The sequence below is a fragment of the Marmota marmota genome, unplaced genomic scaffold, assembly GCF_001458135.2.
Source record: "Marmota marmota marmota unplaced genomic scaffold, marMar, whole genome shotgun sequence".
Taxonomy (NCBI): Eukaryota; Metazoa; Chordata; class Mammalia; order Rodentia; family Sciuridae; genus Marmota; species Marmota marmota.
This window is the reverse complement of record NW_026000119.1, coordinates 1,344,374-1,367,656: the sequence shown is the minus strand read 5'-3', so window position 1 is coordinate 1,367,656 and position 23,283 is coordinate 1,344,374. Positions and strand designations below refer to the sequence as shown.

At 32.1% G+C, this 23,283-nt stretch overlaps 1 protein-coding gene across 8 annotated transcripts in view; it reads right to left on the bottom strand.

The window, feature by feature from the left end:
• Nucleotides 1–23,283, bottom strand: part of Wdfy3 (WD repeat and FYVE domain containing 3) — a 221,872-nt gene that overhangs the window by 112,267 nt on the left and 86,322 nt on the right. For all 8 annotated transcript variants that reach the window (XM_048784724.1, XM_048784720.1, XM_048784721.1 and 5 more), the window contains 6 exons: nt 20,621–20,813; nt 19,214–19,400; nt 16,336–16,502; nt 9,119–9,586; nt 8,166–8,267; nt 5,483–5,676 (listed from right to left, as the gene is read on the bottom strand). In XM_048784724.1, the coding sequence (XP_048640681.1) occupies nt 5,483–5,676; nt 8,166–8,267; nt 9,119–9,586; nt 16,336–16,502; nt 19,214–19,400; nt 20,621–20,813 (1,311 nt within the window). The remainder of the gene's footprint in view (nt 1–5,482; nt 5,677–8,165; nt 8,268–9,118; nt 9,587–16,335; nt 16,503–19,213; nt 19,401–20,620; nt 20,814–23,283) is intronic.

The following is a 23,283-nucleotide window of genomic DNA, read 5'->3' as shown; positions in this document are numbered from 1 at the left end:
TAATTCTTGGAACCAAGAGATTTTTAAGGTTTATTCAGAATATTTGCATGTAGGGATGTGACCTAAGCCTAAATGTGAAAGCCATTTATGTTTTGTATGCACCTTATACACACAGCCTGAAGGTAAACTGATGTTATATTTTAAAAATTTTTGCCATAAAACAGTTTTATAGCATGGAATTTTTCACTTGTGGCTCTTGTGGGCTCCACTCCTTTCCTTTCTAAGACAACATCAGTACTTGGAAGACAACAAATATCTATTATTCCTAAGACACAATTTATAGTGTTCCCAGTTATTACATTTGAAAAAAATCATTTTATTAAAATATCTAAAACATTTATGATATACTGGAAAGGCTACATAATAGTATGTCAATATACATAATCACCTTTTGAAGTATACTGCTTCAGAAATTTTAAAGATTTCAATATATGTACCTAAGTCTTAATGTATTATGTTGAAAGATAGAAAATATGAAATTTGTATATGTAAATAAAATGTAAAACCACAGTATATTTCTTCCACTATTTTGTAAAAAAGAAATTTCCACTTTAGTAATATTTGGTAATAATATAGTTTCCATATCCTGTCAAATTTAATAAACTGTATTTATACTTGTAAGTAACTCATATCGATAGAAGATTTTTAACAATAAAAAAAATCATACAACCTAGACTGGAGATTAAATGCAAAAGCTACACAGAAAGCCTAGCTTCAAATTCTGACTCCAACATTCAACTGTTTTACTATACTAGTTACTCAATCTTTCTGTGTCCTTTTATGTAAAATGGTAAAAATAACAACAAATTAGCTTACTGTAAACACATGTAAAGCCCTTAACAAAATGCCTGGCACATAAGCCTACCGCTATCTTTGAAAACACTGAGACAAAAATTGACAAGTATAGTCATATATCACTTTAACAATGGAGACATGTTATGTGAAATTATTTCATTGTTGTGTGAACACTGGAGTGTACTTATATGATGCTAGATGGCCCAGACCATCCACACCTAGGCTATATGGTACAGTAAAATAACTAGATGACAAAAATTTTCACCTCCATTTTAATCTTATGAGACCAGTTATGTATATGTGGTCTGTCATTAGATCAAAAACATTTGTACACAGCACATGACAATATAATTTTATAAATGACGAAAAGTTCAGAGTTAAAGTAAAATGTACAAAACTCATATAGTTAGTTATAATTATGACAGAGATTAGGAAAAAAAGTGTTTATTAATCCTAAATTAAATACTCTGTATTACATCTTTCTGGGTAGATCCATCTCTTCCTCAAAACTGGTTATCTGTTGAGTATCTTACATTAGAGCATAATCTCAGTGTTTGAAAGTTCTCAATAAAACTTTAATAACTATAATTGCTTTAATTGCTTAAATCAATAAATGAAGATGAGTAGCAAGCATTAAAGTTACAATGAGATCTGTATGCTCAGTGGTTAGACAAAATTATCACTTAAGTCTGCATTAATTAATGAATGCAATTCAAATTTGTGTGTCAGCAGAATTGTACTATAGAACACATTATGGGATTTCAGGTTTGTACACAAAATAATTTTAAATTAAATTACATAAGTCTACAATATATGCAAGTTGAATAGAGGCACTGAGGCAGTCCTGAAAGTGGCAAAAACAGAAAATGAAATTGAGATCTTAAGTTCTCCCTACTGCTTTTCAGCCCTAAAATTTCATGCCCTCAAAGAAGAAGAATGCTAGATGGCTCACATCAGCTTTTAAGAGTCAGCTGTCATAGTTTCGGTAATTCTGTGAGTTAGTTGTTAAAGACAGTCATAATTGAAAAATAAGTTATAAATTTGCAACTAAGTACATTATTTTAAAAACAAATGTAATTTTCTATATTTTACTATTATCAATGCATGTGAAAATACTGTAATGGGGGCTACTGTTCATCTCCTCCCAATCCACATTCATCAACTTTGAGGTCTATAACAGGCATCAGTGGGAGTACTATGCTATGGAAATCAGTAAACACCATACCCTCAGGTACCCCTCCAGCCTAAGTTAGTTATTAATATTAACTAGAACAATGCCTCAAAATTATGGATTGGCTGATTACATCTTGTCTCTACCTGCCAATATTTTACAAATCCAATTAAGAAAGTATCAAAAGGGGACGGGGGTGTATGTCAAAAACATTGGGAGGGCTGGGCGCAGTGGTGAATGCCTATAATGCCAGTGCTCCAGAGGCTGAGACAGGAGGACTGCAAGTTCAAAGCCAGCCTCAGCCACGACGAAGTGCTAAGCAACTCAATGAGACCCTGTCTCTAAATCAAATACAAAATAGGGCTGTGAGTGTGGCTCAGTGGTTGAGTGCCCTTGAGTTCAATCCCCTGTACCAAAAAAACCCCAAACATTGGCAATCTTAATATCTTTTGAAGCCCTTTGTTTTCTCCCCAAAATTCATTCAAATATATAAATGTTTCTCAAATACTAATATTGAGTTAGACTTCTGTTTTGCCTATGAGATAAATAATCTTATTGCCTTTTTAAAATTGCATACTTGAAATTATCATTATGTTCAAAACAGGATGAAATACACAAAAACATAAAGAAAAAAATGCAAACTTTTTTATTATGGATGAGAAATTTAGCTAAATAAAACACAAAGACAATTCTTGTTATGTCTGTGTGTAAAAAGGGGTATGTAGGAGACCAGATGCCCCCAAGTATTCCCTTTTGTTTAAGAATTATTTTGAGCTGAAGGCAATTAAGAAACAGATACAAAAGAAAAGCTCTATGCCCTCCCCGTCTGTTTAAAAACAGGACATAAACTTACATAGGCTTCTGCATTCTCCTTGCTTTTCTACCAAGAAGGATCAAGTTTCATCATGAAGACAAAATCAGACTCCTGTCAACCTAGATAAGGTGCTAGAGGAATCTACACAACAAACTTTATTTGCTAGTTGTTACCTATGATTCATTTGCCTTCCTATAATTTTCCTTACCTATGGTCCATTTCTTTTATCTTGTCTCTCTCTAAAATTCAGCTGTTCTTTGTTGAAGATGATATGTAACTTGGAGTTCCAGCCACCTCTTTGAGAACTACTCTTTCCCTGTGCATGTGACACGTACACATGAGTTTACAGACTATGTATGATCTTCTGCTTGTTTTTCTCTCACTAATCTGTCCTTATTTACAGGGGTCATTTCCAGCTAAGAACTGAGGAGGATAGTGGGAACATTATTTTTTCCTCCCTTACAGGTCAGAGTACCAGAGAAAGAAGTGTGAGGGTAGAGAGATAAGTCACCAGGGTCTTAAAGGTCAGGTTAAACATGCTGTCACCCCACCCCCATCTGTTATTTTTACATAATTTTAGACTTGAAGAAAAACTGTAAAAATAGTTCAAAGAATTGAGATATCTCTTCCACATTAACATTTAACTCTCTCTTTTTCTCTTTCTTCCAACCCCCCACTCTCCTTTGCCCCTAACAACTCCAATGTATTCTTTCCTAAAAGGGAATTCTCTTGCCTATAATGATAAAAATTAGAAAATGGAACACTGAAACAATACAATTATCTAATCCACAGACATATTGTGTTTTTTGCCAAATCCCAGTAACACTCTTTATGGCAAAAGAAAATTCAAGATCATTCACTTCACGGAGGAGTCACTTCACCCTTTTTACTAGGGAACAGTTTCTGAGCCATTTTCTATTTCACTTTGGAAGAGTACAGAAAGTATAGAAATTGTAGAAAGCCTCCCAATTTGGACTTACCTGATGTTTTCTAATAATCAAATTTAGATCACTTTGGGCAGGAGAAAACAAAAAAAGTGATGCTAAAATCTTCTCAGAGCTTCCTATCGGGAGACACAAGCTATTCATTGGTACCATTAGTGGCAAAATCAACATTGATCATTTGGTTAAGGAAGAGTCCATTGAAACTTTTGAAGGTAGAATTTGAGACCGTGTTAAAACAAAAACAAAAACAAAACCCTTTCATCCTCTGTTTTTAGCAGCCAGTGATGATTTTTTCCTGAATCAATTATTACAACAGTTCACAGATGGAGATTATCTACCTTTTGACTGTAAATAAGAGCTATTCCTTATCTCCATTTATATGTTTGCTTCTGTTTATGTATTCATTTATTTGCTTTCTTATTTACTTTGATCTCTTCCTTATTTTCTGGCTAAATGTAAAATGTTTTAAGCTCCTTTTGTTTCTTTTTCTTCCCCAGCCTAATAATCAATCATTTCTCTAAGGAGCCCAGGCTCCTTATAATGGAAAATGGTATTTAGAAATCATGTATCAATAAACAAATGAAAGAATGGATTTTAATGAATTTCTCTCAGTTTACTCAGATGTTATTTAAATACAAGGGTAGGTTTCTAGCTAAGCAAGACTGTTTCTTTTGGTTAAATTATTATTACTCATATTGCAGAAGTTAAAAACACAACTCTGTAAAGAAACTACATGAGTCCAAATCTTGGCTACTCTGCCTACCACACACATACAGTGGTGCAAGTTGTTTAAGCAGTCTGTGTGTTAGTTTATAATCTATAATAAAACAGGAATATTAATAGTACCTATCTTTATTAAAAGGATTAAATAAATAGATGCATGTAAATGCACACAATAGTATTTGACACATTGAAAGCAGTTAATGAAAGTTAGCTGTTATTACAATTACAGTGATTTCTAGTAAGTGGAGAAATTGTTTTATGTTTATCTATTACACCTTACTTTCATTACTAAATTCACTTGTAAATAAATCAAAGTGAAACATTAATTTCAGTTTTGAGTCTAAAATCTTCTTATATTGAGATGCCAGTAATTATAGTAATGTGAGAAAACATGTGTATGTAAATCTTTGTAAAGCATAATGGTGTTATGGAAAAAATGTGGGTAGTACTGAAATCTCTACCACTTGAAAGTTAGTCATATAAACATATCCAAGTTGCAGAAACCATCTAGCCTAAGTTTTCTGATCTGCTAAATAGGACTCTATTTATAGAACTGCTAAAGAATAAAGTGATAAAAGCCTATGTAAAACTTCTAATATACAGTTTGATATTTACTAGAATATCGATTTTATATATATATACACATACATACATACACATACATACATATATATATTCACACACACATTTGTGACATACAATGTCATGTGAAACATTTTATTTCACAGATGTGTAATACTGAATGATTTTAACTGAATAGATAATATACATATTTTAAATTTATTATAGTGCTATACTTGACTGATATACTTTTTTATTTTATTTAAGATAATTTCTATAAACCAAGATAACCTGCAAAGTAGCAGTAAATCAATACATACTGGGAGATACAAATGACCAGTTTTCCAAATCTTTAATTTGTACAAAGTTGTGTGGATTTTTTTTTTTTTTTGATACTTTGAATTTTGAAATTTTCCTGTCTCTAATATTCACTTCAAAATAATGACAGATTTTAGAGAATAGACACAAACTTACCCTTAAAATGTCAGTCTTTAACTGCAGTTCTGTGGGTGGAGCTGAATGCATTAACCCCAGGAGAGTACCCATGTCATCGTCCCCATTTGGAGAGAGCACCAACTGCTGGATAGTCATCAAGGCATGCTGCCGGCATTGAGGGTACTTGACTATATTGTGTGCACATCTTGCACCTCCAAATTCCCGAAAAATTCCTTGAAGGGAGAAAAAGTATAACACTGAAAAACTTAAAACATTTGAGATAAATCTGAATTAAAATTCAATTTCTTTCATTGGTAAAGTAATTCAAAAGAATCCAACTAAAACCTACCCAGCTATTTTGCCTTTTAAATGAAAATGTGAAAATTACACTGCAGGATGTCAGCAAATGTATATGCATGTTTTCTCTAGACTCCTAATACAAGATTAACTCCCTGATATGTTCACCATGTCCAAATTCTCCAAATCTACAACATTCAGAATTTCATAGGTAGATACCAGGAAACCCAACACTGAAGTCAATTTATATAAAAGGTTTTCATGAATATACTCCATATAAGTGAGATTTAAACTAGAAAGGGCTTTCAAAATAATAGCAAGAATGGAATAAATTACCATAGGAAAAATTATAAAGAACCAAATTTTTGTCAGGCAGAGCATAAGAACAAAAAAAGACAAATTCTATGATAGAAAACATCAGTCATTGTTTTGTTCCAAAGCCTTTAGATAAACTTATTCATTTATTTTATTTAATCCTTATCTCCTTCCATACAGAAGTCCAAAGTGATATAGTTAGTAATTAATCAGGCTGTATTTGTTCACCACGTACAAATTCTCCAAATCCAGAACATTCAGAACTTCATAGGTGGATACCCGGAAACCCAACATTGAAATCAATTTATAAAGAAGGTTTTCATGAATATACTTATGCCTACAGTGCCTACCTCTATAACCTGTACTTCTGTTCACAAATGATATTGTTCTCATGTCGAATATCATCTTCAAATACAAAAAAAGGACCAAGTGACATAAATCACTAATCAGCATTTCTTCCAAGTAATTCTACTCTTTATGCTTCCCCCCTTTAGCTTTTTTAAAATTTTTGATTGATACTTTCTACATTTACATAAAGATGGAATTCCCTGTCGTATATTTATGTATGCATATACCATGATTTTGTTAAGTTCATTCTATTTCCTCCCCTTTCCTGTCCCTTCTCCTTCCTTTTAGATCTCCTTCTTCTACTTCACTCCTCTTTCCTACACCTTTCTAATGTCCAATTCCAATTCCCCTTTGCCCTTATTTTGCTATATTTTATACATATGAGAAAAATCACTTGACCCTTAATTTTCTGAGTCTGGCTTATTTCACTTAGCACGATATTCTCCATTTCCAACCATTTACTGCCAAATGACTTAAGTTCATTTTTCTTTATGGCTCAGTGAAATTCCATTCTGTATATATATGATGCTTTCTTAATTCATTCATCTATTGGCTGTTACCTTACAATATAATACAATAATAATCCTCAGCATGTCCTGAAAAGGTATCTGTGATCCAAGCCCAGTCCAACACATCTACCCCTACTTATTCCTCTCAAGCTGTATTGACCTTATTGCCTGCAGATTTTTTGAGGTTCACTGAAATTTCAAGTAATCTTGTTTTTAAAAGCAAGAATGATATTTTATAAATACAGTTGAGAGCTATGTAATGTTTGGAACAACTAATAATAAAAAACATAAATAAAATAAAATTTCAAATAAAATAAATAAATCAATACAGTTGGGCTATCTATTAATTATGGAGAAAAGAAAGAAACATTGAGATGAAAGGTAAGGCACAATATTTAATGAAATCTTTTATCTGAGAAAGATTAAGTTTTATTAAAGAATCATGTTGACATTTCCAAATGACACTCTTAATTTTTTTATGGTTTGTATATGAGTTGTTCCCACCAAAGCTCATGTAAGAAACAATGTAAGAAAGTTCAGAGGTGAAGTAATTGGGTAAGGAGAGTCCTAACCTAATCATTGTATTAGTCCACTGATACAGATTAACTGAATGGTAACTGTAGGCAGGTAGGGTATGGCTGGAGAAGGTAGGTCACTGGGCATGTGTCTTTAGGGATTGTATTGTGTCTCTCATGAGTGGAGCTCCCTCTCTCTGCTTCCTGATTGTTGTGTCCTGAGCTGCTCTCCTCTGCTATGCCCTTCTGCCATAATGTTTTGCCTGTCTCAGATGCACAACTATGGAGTCAGCTAATGATGGACTGAGACCTCTGAAACCCAAATAAACTTTTCTTCCTCTACATTGTTCTCATCTTTTGGTCACAGAGATGAAAAAGCTGACTAAAATACTGGTATTACTATAAGCTTAAGAAAACCATCAAATGAAGCAAATATTTTGAAAAAAAATTAAATAAACAAAATATTTGTACAAGAGTGCATATGTAAGTGAAAATTTTAAAAGGATAAACACAATGTACAACATAAAAGGCAATTTAATACACTTTGAAATAGTAACAATGTTATATATTTGATCTTTAATGTGTTTTTAACAGTTAAAAGTATTTCATTGTTAGGGATACGATTGTACCATCTTTGAATTAACGGTTTTTCCTCTAAGTAATAATAGCATTTCAGTAGCAAAGAGCACTAGAGAAGAAGTAACGAAAGGTAAGTTTGCCTGTGGCTCTTCTAATTACCTGCATTTGTATTTGAACCTTGAAGAAGCACTGTCAAAGTCTCCATAACCAACAGAGCCAGGTGTTTTTGGTCTTCAACAGAACTATTATTTCTTGAGTCCCCTACAAAAAAAGTTCAAAGATCTAAATCACAAAACTGACAGGATTATTTTTTGAGTCAGCTTTATATTAAAAATTCCTTTTAATATTTTTTAACATTCACTTTCCAGTAAAGCAATCAATATAATACAACTTTTAAAATTATACCTAACAATTACCAAAAGCAGGCTAGAAAGTTACAGCTATTTAACAAATCTTAAAAATAAAAATACTAACTTTAAATATACTTTCTCACGGGGTTCTTATCAAGGAGGTCAAAAGGAGAATACTGGATTTTAATGTATCAAAAAGAAAAATTTAAGGATAGTGTGACCAATTCAACTTGTGTTAATTCACATTTAATACTGTGAAATACTACTGTAGTTTTATCATGTGTACACAAGTATGGCATACAAATTTATATACATACATGTTACATATATGTATTATAACATCACAAAATAGGCACATTTGCTCTATAGTCAATAAAAATATTTTGAAATTTATATATTTAATTATGCTTAATTCTAATTAAAAATTTCAATGATATCTAGAAGTCTTTCAAAACTCTCTTAGACACAGAAAGTAATACATACTAGTTATGTGGATCATAGATGCTTCTCCTCAGTTTTCATTTAGTTTAAGATGTCCTGCACTACAGTGACATAATTCTGGGATCCCCTTCCCCAATTTCCTAACCAAAATTGAACTGAACAGTTAAGTTAACTTTGGGAAGCACTCACTAAATGTCATAAGAATACTCACCAGGAAGTCATTCAAATCTATAATCAAATGAAAGACACAACAAGGAAAAACAAAACAATTTTCCTAAATTCCTTTGTCAAATAAGAACAAAGTTATGGAAAAGGCTTTACCTTGTTCATCTAGTGCCTGGGTTGGATCCTTCAAGAGAGCAGCATATTTATGTAAAAGGTTTACCATGACCTCCAGAAGGCCCACCTCCCTGAACACATCTTTAAATATGTAGTCATGTCTTGTAAACTTAAGAAGAGTTTTCATTGCAATAATGCTACAATGGTAAGAAGAACTAGATTTTAAGAGGATACTAACACTAATAAGTTCTTTACATGGAATATAATTTAAGCTAAAAACGACAAACTCCAGCATCTCAAAGTATTTGTTTTGTACTTCCGGGAGTTTAGAAATCTTCTCTGCGAACTGTGACAGTGTGTGCTGTGACTCTAAGATGAAATAATTGGCACTGTCAGCCATGTAAATATTAGTGATGGCATCAAGGATGATTTGGGCAAGGAAGTTGGTTTTTGCTTTTAAAAATGCATTCTGAAGAACTGCAAAGGCCTGGACGTTTCTCACACTGTGACCTAAAATAGAAAATAAGAACAAAAAAGTAGGTGCTATGTGATATTTTAGCCATGGCAAACTAATCTGTTTAAAACACTTCATAAGTTTTAACATCAACGTACTATTTACTAAGAACATATCCTATTTTCACAAAAAGTCTTATTTTTTCCATTGGTTTAAATAATTTAATTAAAAATAAATAACACCAAATAAACCTTTAAAACATTATTATGAATATTTCAATTCAAGACTAGCAGATGTTGAAAACTAGATTGCTTAATTAAAAAAAAAAAAAGAATCAGTCTTCCACCTTGGAAATTTGTGATGGTATCACATTTTATTATCTATAAGGCTGAAACTGATGTAAGAACAGTTATCTCTCAACTTGAAAAGTCTTTGGGACCAAGAATAGGCCCAAGATAAGCAAGATGAAAGCAGGAAATTAGGAGGGGAAAATTTTTTTAAGTTTCAATTTTCCCTTTACAATTACAATAATTTTAATTTGAAATTTTTAACTAAAATTGTAATTTCTTTATATAACTGTTTGCTAAAGCAGTTTATGGCCAGTTACCAGTTACATTTTTAAACTTTGATTTTCAAACACATCAGCTGGAAAAAACAAAAACCTTGTTTCTTGTGAGGCAAACTGGTAACAATATTTATAAAGAAATTAACATAGACATTTATATTTGAGGCAGACCAAAACAAGTTGCCTTTAAAAGTTGCCCTCGGGTCCATAACTATTAAGCATTTGCAAGAGTGACAAAAAACCAAAAAACAAAAAACATGTAAATCCTTACAGAGAAAGCTGGTTTTTAGAAACAGGGTAAATACAGAATTTAGGAAAAATATGAAAGTGGTTAGAAAGTTTGCTCAAATTTCCTGGCATGGACATTTATAAAAAAAAAACATGTATAAAGAATTCTAAAAAGCTTCAGTCTATAGTCTATCAATTCTCATTTATGACATGAATTTATTCTATGTATGGCAAATACCAAAGATTTATCTTTAATTCCTATCTTTAAGCTTAGACACACTGATGAGCATATAAATGTGAAAGTATGACTAAATGTGACAAAGAAGTGACAAATTAAGTTAAAGATGAACTCTAATCAATATTGTACACACTTCAGTTATGGGATAATATGAATACTCACTCTAAAGAAAAGTTAGAGAGCTAAATTGAGGGTAATTTTGGAAAATTTAGAGTTTTCCAAGTTTGGTCATTATCACTCACAAAAAATAAGGTATATTCATAATCAACTACAAGGATAAATGGTCCATTACCAAGAGAAACAAGTTGTTTAAACAACAATGTATATGCATAAACACAAGTCAAAGGTAAAATGTACTAATCTTCACATACAAAGATAACCTTAGAAACACAGTGATCAGCAGGGCCTTTGGCTCCCTAATAATGAATGTGCTCTGATCCATTTTTAATTCTACTTGTTACCCAATTCATACAGGGGCCATTACTAGCTAAAATATATTGATCCTAGTAAATAACCGAGGAACACTGAGACTGATTTCCATGGCTGGTTTTTTTAAGCAGGACATTTTATTAAATAATCACCTAATCTTATATTTTAAAAATCTATTCATAATGGAAATTAACAGAATTTGTTAATTTGGCTTTCTATCAGGAAAAAATATCTAAAGGAATGTCTGAAAACTAATATTAAAATAAGTGATTTGCAAATTTGAAACATTTTGTATTTTGAATGTTAATAATGAGAAGTTATTTAAGACTGTCATACTCATTAAATTCCTCAAATATTCAGTTAGGAAAGGAGGATAACAATTAAATCTTAAAAATAAATAAAAGATTACCCCATATATGAGACAAATGTATTTCTTAAAAATTGTCATATAAGAGCTCTAGTGTTTTAGCTAAAGAGCTGTATCTTGCTTACATTTCAAAACTTGCACTGATTCAATCTGGCATAAAAATAGCTAAAATAAAGTGAGGAAGTCATTCTAAAGGATGACTATCACCACTCATTGCTCTCAAGTCTACACAAACAGAAACAAAAGAAATGAATTAATCCAAGGTTTAGAAGTATACCTGCATAGACCACAAAGAATAGAGCCTCCCCATTTTCAGAGTCTGATAAAAAAAATTATAACAGCGAATAACAGTGAATGTTAAAAAAAAAAAGAGCCTACATAATATAGGCACAAGTAAAATGAAATAAAAATACAGGTCTAAATAAAAAATTCAGGATACTTCATATTATTTGTTAGACTCTGCATCACCAGAGTCAGATTCTATTCAACACTCAGAAGATGGACCTGAAGACAGATGAATAGAAAGGAGAACAGGAAAAGCCACCCATGGAGTTCCAGGAAGAGTGCTTTATAGGGCCTAATCTAAAGAAGTGGCAAGTAAGGCTGGTAAAGAAGGGAGGAAATCAATACACACTCAAGAAGCATAGACAGAAAACAACGACTAAACCACACATGGGAGTAACAACTGGAACAGTGGTAAACCAGCTGTAAGGTTATATTCCTAGGTGCTAGGGAACATGAGCCTGGGATGTGCTTACATCCAGCACAGATAAAGCACACCATGTGATCTTCACAAAAGCCCATGATGAAGACTGCACAGCATTTCACTTACTAGACCTAACAAAAATGCACACAAGGGAAAATATGTTATCCTCTGAATATCCTTAGTGCTGCCTGAATTAATGTTATGAGAAAACTTACTTTGTAAGGTAAAGGCACAGACGAGTTCAGAAATAGGTAAGTTTTTTTTGTTTATTTTAACAAAGAGATACATTCTCTATGAAAAATATACTAAAACACTTTGTTTCAGGAATAAATTTGGAAGCTATGGAGAGCTAGGAGTTACAGGGCTCAAGCAAAAATTTATAGAATAGGTAAGAGAAAAAAACAACATGATGTTGGTACATAACCAAATGAATAATTTCATATTGAAAAGTAAAGAGTACTATTCTTTAATTATTTCTTTGGGAAATCTCTCTGCTGACAAAGATAGAATATTTTTTAAAACCTCTTGCTATACAAAATAATAATTTTTAAGTTATAATCATATATATATATGTACATATATACACACAAGTGAATAATTTCATAAATAATGTTACTTTTTCTTTTTAATTTTACATTTCAATACTATTTTATTTGATCTAAAATCAGCAATAATAATAAGGAAGATAAACATATCTATGAATAAATAGCAACAAAAGGTACATATTTCCTGTTTCCTTCCTTAATGTGATTGTATCAATTAACTGGTAAAAATTCATTGATAATAAGAATTTTCTTTTTATAGCTGATTAAAGGGAAACCAGTGAAATCAAGGAATATGTTCCCAAAGCTCTGTGAACAAATAATTGATAAGAAGGAAACAAGATAAAAATAAATACTTTAAATATACAAAGTCCAACTTATCAACATTCCAAAGCAAAACAGTTATTATTTATTAAGGACTATCACTGCCTCATTCTATCATTGTAATTTGTGACATCATAACAGCTGGCTTTCCTCATCTTCTTTCCTAAACAACAGTCTACAATCCTTAATCCAAACAAGATTTATAAGAATTCAGATCAGGAAAACACACACACACACACACACACACACACCACACCACATACCATACTAAAACTAGTTACCAGGTTTAACAAAGTAAACTTTAAAAAGGTTAATATTTAAAATATTATTTGCATTTCTATAACTTAGCAATAAGTAATCCAAAATGAAATAAAGAAAGCAATTTCTTTCATGAAAGTACCTTTAAAGATAATTTTAACAAAGGAATTAAAATCCTTATACAATGAAAACCACAAAACATTGCTGACAGAAAATAAGATCAAAATAAACAAAGAGCCAGATCATATTCATGGGTTAGAGGAGTCAATACAACTAGGATGTCAAGTCTCCCTATCTGCATCTAAATTTAATATCCTCCCAGCTAACATCTCAGCAGGATTTTTTTTTCAATAATTGGAGTTCAAAGGACTGACAATAACCAAAATGATTTTGAAAGGAAGAACAAAAGGAGATAACTAAAATGAGCTGATTTTGAGGCAACAGTAATCAACTCAATGTATTACTGGTTTAAACAGACATACACCAATTAAACAGAACTCAGGAGAATCCCAGATATATGGTCATACAAGGTCTTTTTGACAAAGGGTCCCAATACATTCAGATAGCCACATGAAAAATAAACAAACAAACAAACAAATAAACCCTTACTTGCTTTCAATTCTGTGCAACAACTAATTTGAAGAAAAAATGTTTTGAAACTAAAATTTCATCTCACCAAAATGAAAAAATATGTTCTCTATAAGGTTATGTTGAAACAAGAAAAGGCAAGACTAAAAGAAGATACCAACAGAACATACATTAAAAGAATACAGGACTGATAAAGAACTTATCCAGAATATCTAAAAATCTCTTAGTATTCCAATAAAACAAATTACACTATCAAACAATGTGCACAAAGATACAAAACAGAAATACAGATGCCATCTATGCATATGAAAAAATATTCAACTTTCTTGTCATTTACAAATGAAAATTACAACTATTAGATACTATAAAACATTAAAATGCCTTAAAAAAAAAAAAAAGAAAAAAAAACCTAACAGTACTAACTGTTGTCAAGCAACAGTTGATAGCAACTGAAATTTACATACATTGCTGATGGGAATACAAAATGAGACTGCCACTTTGGAAAACATTTTGTCAGTGTCTCAGAAAGGTAAACACACATACACTATATATGATCCAGCAATCCTAGTGTTTGTTATTTGCCAAAACAAATGAACACAAACATCTATACAAAGTCTTATATAAATGTTCTCAGTAGCTTTACTCATGGCATCCAAATAAATGACCATCAACTGGCAAATGGATATCCAATAAAAAACTACTTAGCATTAAAAAGAATCAAACTTGTAAATGCACACACGGATGAATCTCAAAAGCATTACTCTAAGTGAAAGAGTCCAGATACAAAAAATTACCTATTATATATGATTCCCATTTATAAAACTCTAGAATGGGCAAAAACAAAGCAGATGGGTGACTGGGCAAGCAGCTGAGTGGAGAGGAATGACTGCAAGGGGAATACAAAAACATTTTAGAAGGATGGAAATATTACATATCATGATTATGGTAGTGATTATACAATCATTATAAATTTGTCAGAACTAATCAAATTCAACATTTAAATGGAAAGATTTTAATGTACCCAAATAATACTTCAATACTGCTGTCAAAAAAACAAAGATGACATACTTTACATTCCATCTATATGGAATACTCCTTTGGTTCTTACATCCTTTGGTTCTTACATCAACCCTACAAAATGGCCACTGGAAATAAGTAATTTTGAGATATACAGGAAACTCAAAATGATGTTATGTAACCTATCCATTTTATAGAATATTAGCTCAATTTTTTCTGAAGAAGAAATTGAAGTTTGGAAGGTCACTATGACGACATGAATCCTGACTTTTAGGGCAACATCTTTCTAGTAACATAAACATATGTCACTGTATTCTCACAAAACCCCCAGGAGATGCTAGGACATATAGTTATGATCCCTATTATAAATGAGACAAAATCAAACAATGACATCATACAAAAGATTAATTTTGTGACATTAATTCTGTTATTACAAAATTATACTATATTATACGTTGTTATTATCAAGATCAGAGTAATCAACTAAATAAAACAATAATGAAGTATGAAAAAGGAAGTACATCACTGAAATATTTTTATATTAACTCATAGAAAAAGTTAACTGGAATATTGAAATTAAAGTCTATAACTTATTTTGAGGAGGCTACTATTTTTTTATTATATTAAAAAATGAAATCTTGACTCACTCAAACATGAGAAACAACGCTTATTTCAGAGACTCATTTAAAATGTTCTATACAACCCATGCACTGAGGGCACAGCATATCACACTTTGATGGTTTCATATATTCTCATGACTATTAAGTTTATAACTGTTGACTTCTATGTCATAAAATAAATAGACTGTACTGTGAAACTTAAATCACCAACCAGATATGTTATTTTTGGTTAGTTAAGTTTTATGTGGAAATATCATGATCCTCTTCAATATTTAATAAGTAATAAATCACGTCAAAAAAATATTAAGAGGTCTCCAGGCTCAAATTCTTTTGGAATGGTTAGTGGGCATTAAAAGAATTAACAATAAAACTAGATTGTATTCTTTTGTAATAAAATGTTATTAACTATGTAATAAATTTTTCTTAGTAAGAGATCATTAGATGATGTTCCAAATGTTATAAAATCGAGACTACAAAATTTAATCTCTGACATCAATGAAATAATGTGACTTCTTTTACTTAGTTTTATTTAGCTTTAAATGAAATATAAGCATTTATACCTCATACTTTTCCTATATTAAAAATTACAGAGTGTGAATTTAAGTTCCACCCAAGCATGGTAAAAAAGCATGGAGTTAAAAAGAAGTGTGTTAGTATATAAAACTGTTTGAATGTTATAATGAAATACCATAATATAAAACTTTTCATTTAGTTTTTTTTAATAATATTATTTTCACGTACTTAATTTGCCAAACACTCTCAGGAAATTTTTATCTAGACTTAACTAAATATAGCACAAACTTGAATGGAAAGCAACAAATTATCTTTATGCGAATAATAGAAGGAGTAAAGTAAGACAAATTCATTCCTTTTCTATTTCTACTTCTCTGAGCTGCAAAAATGGGGGAGAAAATTAAACTCACCTTTGCCAGCAGGCTGAGGTACTGCAAATCCGGGCAACAAAAAGGGTGCCCCTGTGGTAACACCAGCTGGTTTGAGTTCACTGACACCATATGTTGTTAGGGAAGTTATCAGATTAACCAGATCTTTCAAGGCGTCTTTGGATTCTGCCTCTTTTGCTTGTTCCAATCTAGAAAAAGGATGATTTGGGCAATTTTTTTTCTGTTTTATTGTATCCTCAAAGTTAATACAGAAAGCATTTTTAGATTTAGTAAACAAATGTAGAAAGTACTCTGAGAAGTTTCCTTTTACAATTTTTCCTATATGAAAACACATATTTTTAAAATTTACCAATTTTATTAAAACACATTATGGTATATTGGAAAAAAATCAGATTAATAATCAGAAAGCTTGACTCCGAGTAAGTGCTAATTTTCCCACTAACAGTGCTACTTTAGATAAAACACTAATTTTTGGTAGAAAGTCTACAATAAAAGAACTAGATTACATAATCCTTCTAGGTACTGCAAAGCTCTGGAGTTATAAAGTTGAACTGTTTATAATCAAAATATTTAAAGTATTCTTTCCTAAGACATTTTCTATGAAGAGTTCTAAGAATTTTATCTGAATTTCACTAATTTTTTTAATATTTATTTTTTAGTTGTAGTTGTCACAATACCTTTATTTTACTTATTTATTTTATGTGGTGCTCGAATGTGAGAGGCGAGCACTCTACTGCTGAGCCACAACCCCAGCCCTGAATTTCACTAATCTATTCCAGTATTATCATTAAATAAAGTTCTAGGAATCTAATAATTTTTTAAATGGTCATAATTTCTTTAGAAAGAACTTTAGAGTCATGAGGGAATTATCTTTGATAATGGCTTTTCTGAGAACACAAATGTTTAAAAGAATCTTATTTTTTAAAAGAATCAGATTTATTGGGCTTTTCCTCTTAATAGAAGTAACTTGTTCTCATGAAAATAAACTTGGAGCTGGCTATGGTGGCAAAGGCCGGTAATCCCGGAGGCTCAGGAGTCTAAAGCATGAAGCATGAGGACTGAGAGTTCAAAGCCAGCCTCAGCAATTCAGTGTGGCCCTAAGCAACTTAGGGAAGGCCTGTCTCTAAATAAAATATAAAAAAGGCTGGGGATGTGGCTCAGTGGATAAGTGCCCCTGGGTTCAATCCCTGGCACCAATAAACAAACAAACTTGGAGAATACACAAAAGTATGAAAAAAGAAAATGTATTCTTAGTTCACAACTCAGATAATAACTTTTAACATGATGAGATATATATATATATTTTTTTCTTTTTTTTTTTTTTTGGCACCAGGGATTGAACTCAAGGACACTCAACCACTGAGCCACATCCCCAGACCTATTTTATTTAGAGACAGGGTCTCACTGAGTTGCTTAGTGTCTCGCTTTTGCTGAGGCTGGCTTTGAAGTTGCAGTTCTCCTGGGTCAGCCTCCTGAGCCACTGGGATTACAGGCGTGCTCTACTGCGCCCACACTGATGTATATTTTTAAACTTGTTTTTTTTTTTAATCTGAAAAGTTTAACTTTTCTAATCTCATACTATATATATATAAAGCTCTTCATAGAGCTTAGTATTCTACTAATATCATGCAAGCCAATCGCAGATTTGGCAGGGAGAAGATGAGACAGTTAGAATATAAAAGGACAAATACACAGAATATTTTGTCACATTTACCATTATATCATTAGGATCCATAACCAGGGATAAAAAAGTATTTTGTCAGATTTTCAACCTTCTTTTTTTTTTTTTTTCTTTTTTTGAGAAGGGTCTCCCTGTGTTGCCCAAACTCTCTTATATTACCCAAACCTCAGCCTCCCAAGTAGCTAGGATTAACAGGTATGCTCCATGACACTCAGCATGTATCAACATTTTTGAGGTTCTTAACAGTATTCTGTCAATCTGCATTCTAAAAGGATTGTACCAATTAATACTCCACTAGTAATGTAAACTGATTACTTCATCAACATTCATATAACCTCTTTTATAAATGAGGATATAAATACAAAAGTATATTCTTGGGAGGTGCCTAACATTAACTAAATATAAGTAGGTTTAACTGGTATTAGGAATAATATGTTCACAAAACAATGCTTTCTTACATTGGATCAAATGATTTAAAAATAACTAGTGGTCCAGGAACAGCTGGAAAGGAACAAGAGTATTCTTCCTAATAAAATTTCTAATAGCAGCTTTCTCAGTATACACATGCACCATTTAGAATGGCAAAGGGTAGTTAAGTCAAACATTTTGAAATGACTATTTTTACAGTCATTTGTTTTATACATATGTTTGTAAGATCTCATTTAATCTACATAATTGTTCTTACTATTAACTACATTAATAACAATACTAAAAGTACTATAAACTAAGAGCAACCAAAAAGTATAATTAAGCAAGGAGTATTTCTTTTTTTTTTAAACTGGTGAAAAATATCTTTAATAACAGCTCTATAAGTGAATACAGCTCATTTTACCATATCATTAAACATCATTGTTTAATGGACTAGTAAGCACTTTTCCTTACTAATCTTAATCCAAGCCTCTTCAGATCTTATAAATTTTTCACCTTTTACTAAAGCAAAGAGTATTTCTAATTTTTCCTCTGTTATTAAACAGTAGTTTTATTCTTCCTATCTAAACTCATATTTGTGTTCTGCATTTGAGAATTTTTACTCTAAATTCACTACTTCTACTCTGCAGTCAGAATAGAATAAAAAGAAGGCAGTAAAGCCAAGAGGATAACAAAACATATAGTCAATAAATGTTTCCTTTTCTTGTAATCACAAATCCAATTGTTTACTTTGATTTTAAAAAACCTGAGTAAACATTGAAAACATATTCTTAAATTGTGGGGTTTTACCTAAGCAAGAGATCACAAAGAAAATTATATCCTTGCCATATCCGAAAATCATCCAAAAGTGTTTGAGAAACATCACTGGAGTCTTTGAGGAAACAAGAAAGCCCAGCAAACATTTCAACAATTTCTAGAGGAGATAGGTCATCTGATTGCTGCATATTCTGAACACAAGTAGATAAACATTCTTTTTCTGTAAGAATAAAGAATTAAATAAATATGTATTATGTCCACTGCTCAAAAAATTTTTCTTCATTCTTACCTGGTATTTAATGAAACATTAAATTTTAACAAAGATGTAAAACACTATGAGATAAGTGTTAAACCTTCTAAAATTAAATGTAAGATTCAAATTCATTGTAAAAGTCCTACCTCTAAAGTAGATAATGAAAGGTTATATAGAAATGTGCCCAGAAAGAATTGACATTTATTATAGTTCTTACATCACAGTTCTACATTTTATCATTAAACAAAAGAATTGGTCACTGATAATTTTTTTGATTTTTTTTCCTGATGATACAGTAACAGGATGAAAAAAAAATTAAAAGTATCTTCAAAGTTTAAGAAGGAAAAAAATCCATTAATTATTTAACATTCACATCAGACTGAATATACACCAATACAGATTTAAGGTATAGATATCATAAATGTTTCAGAAATAAAATTTCAAGATTATGATTACACTACATGTTCTTAGCTTAAAGTACAGTTGTACCACATCACTGACTTGGAGGATCCAGTGTCACATATAAAAAGCTAAGTTCAACATAAGAATAAAAGGGAAGAAACTATTTAATAACTAATTCACATATTAAGTAAGAGTTTACACATGTATCTTTCATATTACAAGTGAACAAATAGTTGTTAATATTTTGAAAGAGTTTCAGGACAATAATAAAAACTTTAAAAGTAAATAATTTGAGACACTTTACAAATGATCTCTATAGAGAATAGTTGAATGAATGGATTAAACGATAAATTCCTCCTTAGTAGTGATAAAGAATCCACTTAATTCCCTTTATTTTCCACTGGAGAGATTATCAGGTTATATATGAGTCATATTCAGAAAGACAGAAAGACTATTTGCTCTTTTTCAGCAAATACGCTATTGTTACTAGTCTTTCTGTAGTCTTTCTTCAGAAGACAGGAGAATAGGCTATGACATAGGATTGAACATTTACACAACAATGACATAGTTTTGACTCTTGAGGATATATATCATACAGAACTAATGAGAATTTATTACTTTTGAAATGTTCCATAAATTTAAAAATTATTTTCTCCTAGACAATTTATTTTTTAAATTAGAGGCCAATTTCTGGATAATGGAGAAATAATTTTAAAAATTTGTCTCAAATGAAGTAAAGCATAAGAGATTCAGAACACTTAAAATGAATATATAGAGATATTCACCATGAATATACTTGACTACATTGACACTAAGACCATGGCGGGATATGGTCATAAGGACTTCTCCAGCACTCTTCCTCCAAGGCAGATTATAGGGAGGGCACCAAGAGGTTATTGCACTGAATAAAAGCTGAAGATCATCTTTCTGAGCCAGCTCCTCTGCTGGAGAAACAAAGCTGCAGAGTTTCACTAAGATCTAAAAGACAAAACAAAACATGTCATAAAGTAAATAAATGGGTGAGGAAAAGGGAAAAACTAGAAAAGGACGTGATCTCAACATTATTAAAAAAAAAATTGAGGGTAAGTGTTGGACAATATCATTAAAACCACAATGACAATTTTTGATATGCAACATTAAAAAGACATCTGAAATTTAGAAGTGTGCTATGTTAAAACATTTCCTTATATCAGTTTATTTTTTTAAAAAATCTTTATTATCCGCTCTCTTCATCATGGTATTTTTTGTCTACCTGTCTAAAACAGGATAAAACAGCACTACCTTTCCTGTTCAACATTTTGTCATTCTAATTTAGTTCATTAGTTCTTACACAGGTGAAATGTGATTTTCTTCTCTAAAAAAAAAAGTGTCACAGGATAAGAAATTTAATACATCTTGAAAATAAAGAAATTTTCAAATTGTTTCAATTCTGTCAAGGTAGAAAAGGATATTTGAATAATATAAATCATCTTAATTTCAAAGTATTTTTAAAATTGTATCTAACTGCCATAAATCTTATTAAGTCCGGATTTCTTCAAGTCTAGAATGAAAACTGATTTCTAAACTATGAGTTGCACAATATACACATCACAAGTGTTTGCAGCACCGAGCACCTGCTTTCTGGGGACTTCAATTATGGTTTTTGCCCTCAATAGAAATCCTTTTAAACCTAGATCAGTATCAGGAAAAGTTAACTTTTCAGTGCTAAATTCTCAATTCAATACTTTTTAAAATATAAAATATAAATAAACTATTAATTATGAAATCAGTTGATTCTCTTAAAGAGAGCTTTATGAAATCTGGATATTTCAAAATTGGTAGGGAAAATTTCTAAATAGGAAAAGAAGTATTTGAAATATTACATTAACATGTTTAGATACAAAGTTTCCTAGTTCATAAATGCCAAATATCAGAAAGAAAAAAGAATAAAAAATTCAGAAAAAAAGTAAAATATTTATATAATTAGTAATATGGATGCCCCAGGCCTAGAAAGGCTGCTTAGATAAAGAATGTCCATAAATATGGGTAGTATGTATATCTTTTCCCACATGTAAATATGGATCATCAAATATAACAAAAGGTATATTATTGATTAAATTCTTTATTGCCTTTGACCCTACCTTATGTGATCAGAGGGACAGATGCCATTTTTCTAATTTGTAACACAGAAAACAAAACTCAAATAGCAAATTTTTTTTTTCCCAGCCAAATCCATATTCTCAAAAATAAACCTGATTTAATGACTCTTTGAATCTGTTGACTGCTAAGATAATTGGTTCTTAATCTTTATAGGCAAAATGATTCTTAAAATTGTCTACTATAATCCCTTCATTTTACAAAATAGAAAAGTGCAGAGTCTACTTCACATTCCTCGTCTGCCCTTATACTAATCACTTCTATTCGTAGTGGCTCTGTTACAAAGTCCAATCAAGTGTGGCAGAGGAGTAATTGGCCACATCAACAAAGAATGAATGCCTGCATGAAACAGTACCAACCGCTAAGGTCCCAGGAAACCATCTGTCACATAATACAAACACAGGGATTTCATCTGTCATAAAACACTTAATAAGCTTATCTCTATCGGTTTTCTAAACAAAATGTTAAAAATAATATCTAGCCCTTGATGAGGCACTAAAACAAAAAAAGTGATGCAATAAAAGCAGCACTGGGTTGGGAGTGGGGGCAGTAAGGTTCTCAGCACTGCTACTCTCATGCACAAGGACATCAGTTTCTATAACTCAAGTGAGGAGTCTGATTTAAATGATACTTTCAGTTCCTTTTGGTCTTAACATTCATTAATAACAGTATATTAAAATGAGCCTCACATTATTACAAGTCAGCATCCAGTGGTATCAAATATAGTAAAATTTTTTAAGTACTAAAAAAAACCCTTTGCGAGACGGAACTGTGACCACCCACAGAGCAGGCCCAGCGGCCTGCTGAGGGGCAGAGCCGCCCCTCACCCCCCGCGCCTTCCAGGTAGGCGGAACCGTGACCACCGACAGAAAAGGCCCAGTGGCCCGCGGAGGGGCAGAGCTGCCAACCACTCCTGCAAGGTAGGCGGGCCTGCGACCCACCGGCAGAACAGGCGCAGTGGCCTGCTGAGAGGCAGAGCCGCCCCCTCCCCCCGCGCCTGCAAGGTAAATGGAACTGTGACCACCAACAGAACAGGCCAGACCTGCAACCAACAGACAGAACAGGCCCAGTGGCCTGAGGAAGGGTAGAGCCGCGTCCCCCCCCAGCACCTGCGACCCACTGGCAGAACAGCCCCAGAGGCCTGCAGAGGGGCAGTGCCGCTGCCTGCGCCTGCAAAGTAGGCAGAACTGCGACCACCGACAGAACAAGCCTAGCGGCCCGCAGAGAGACAGAGCCGCCGCCCACGCCTGCAAGGTAGGCGAACCTGCTACTGCCGCCGGCCGGCCGGCGTGGTAGGCACGCATTGGCCCCA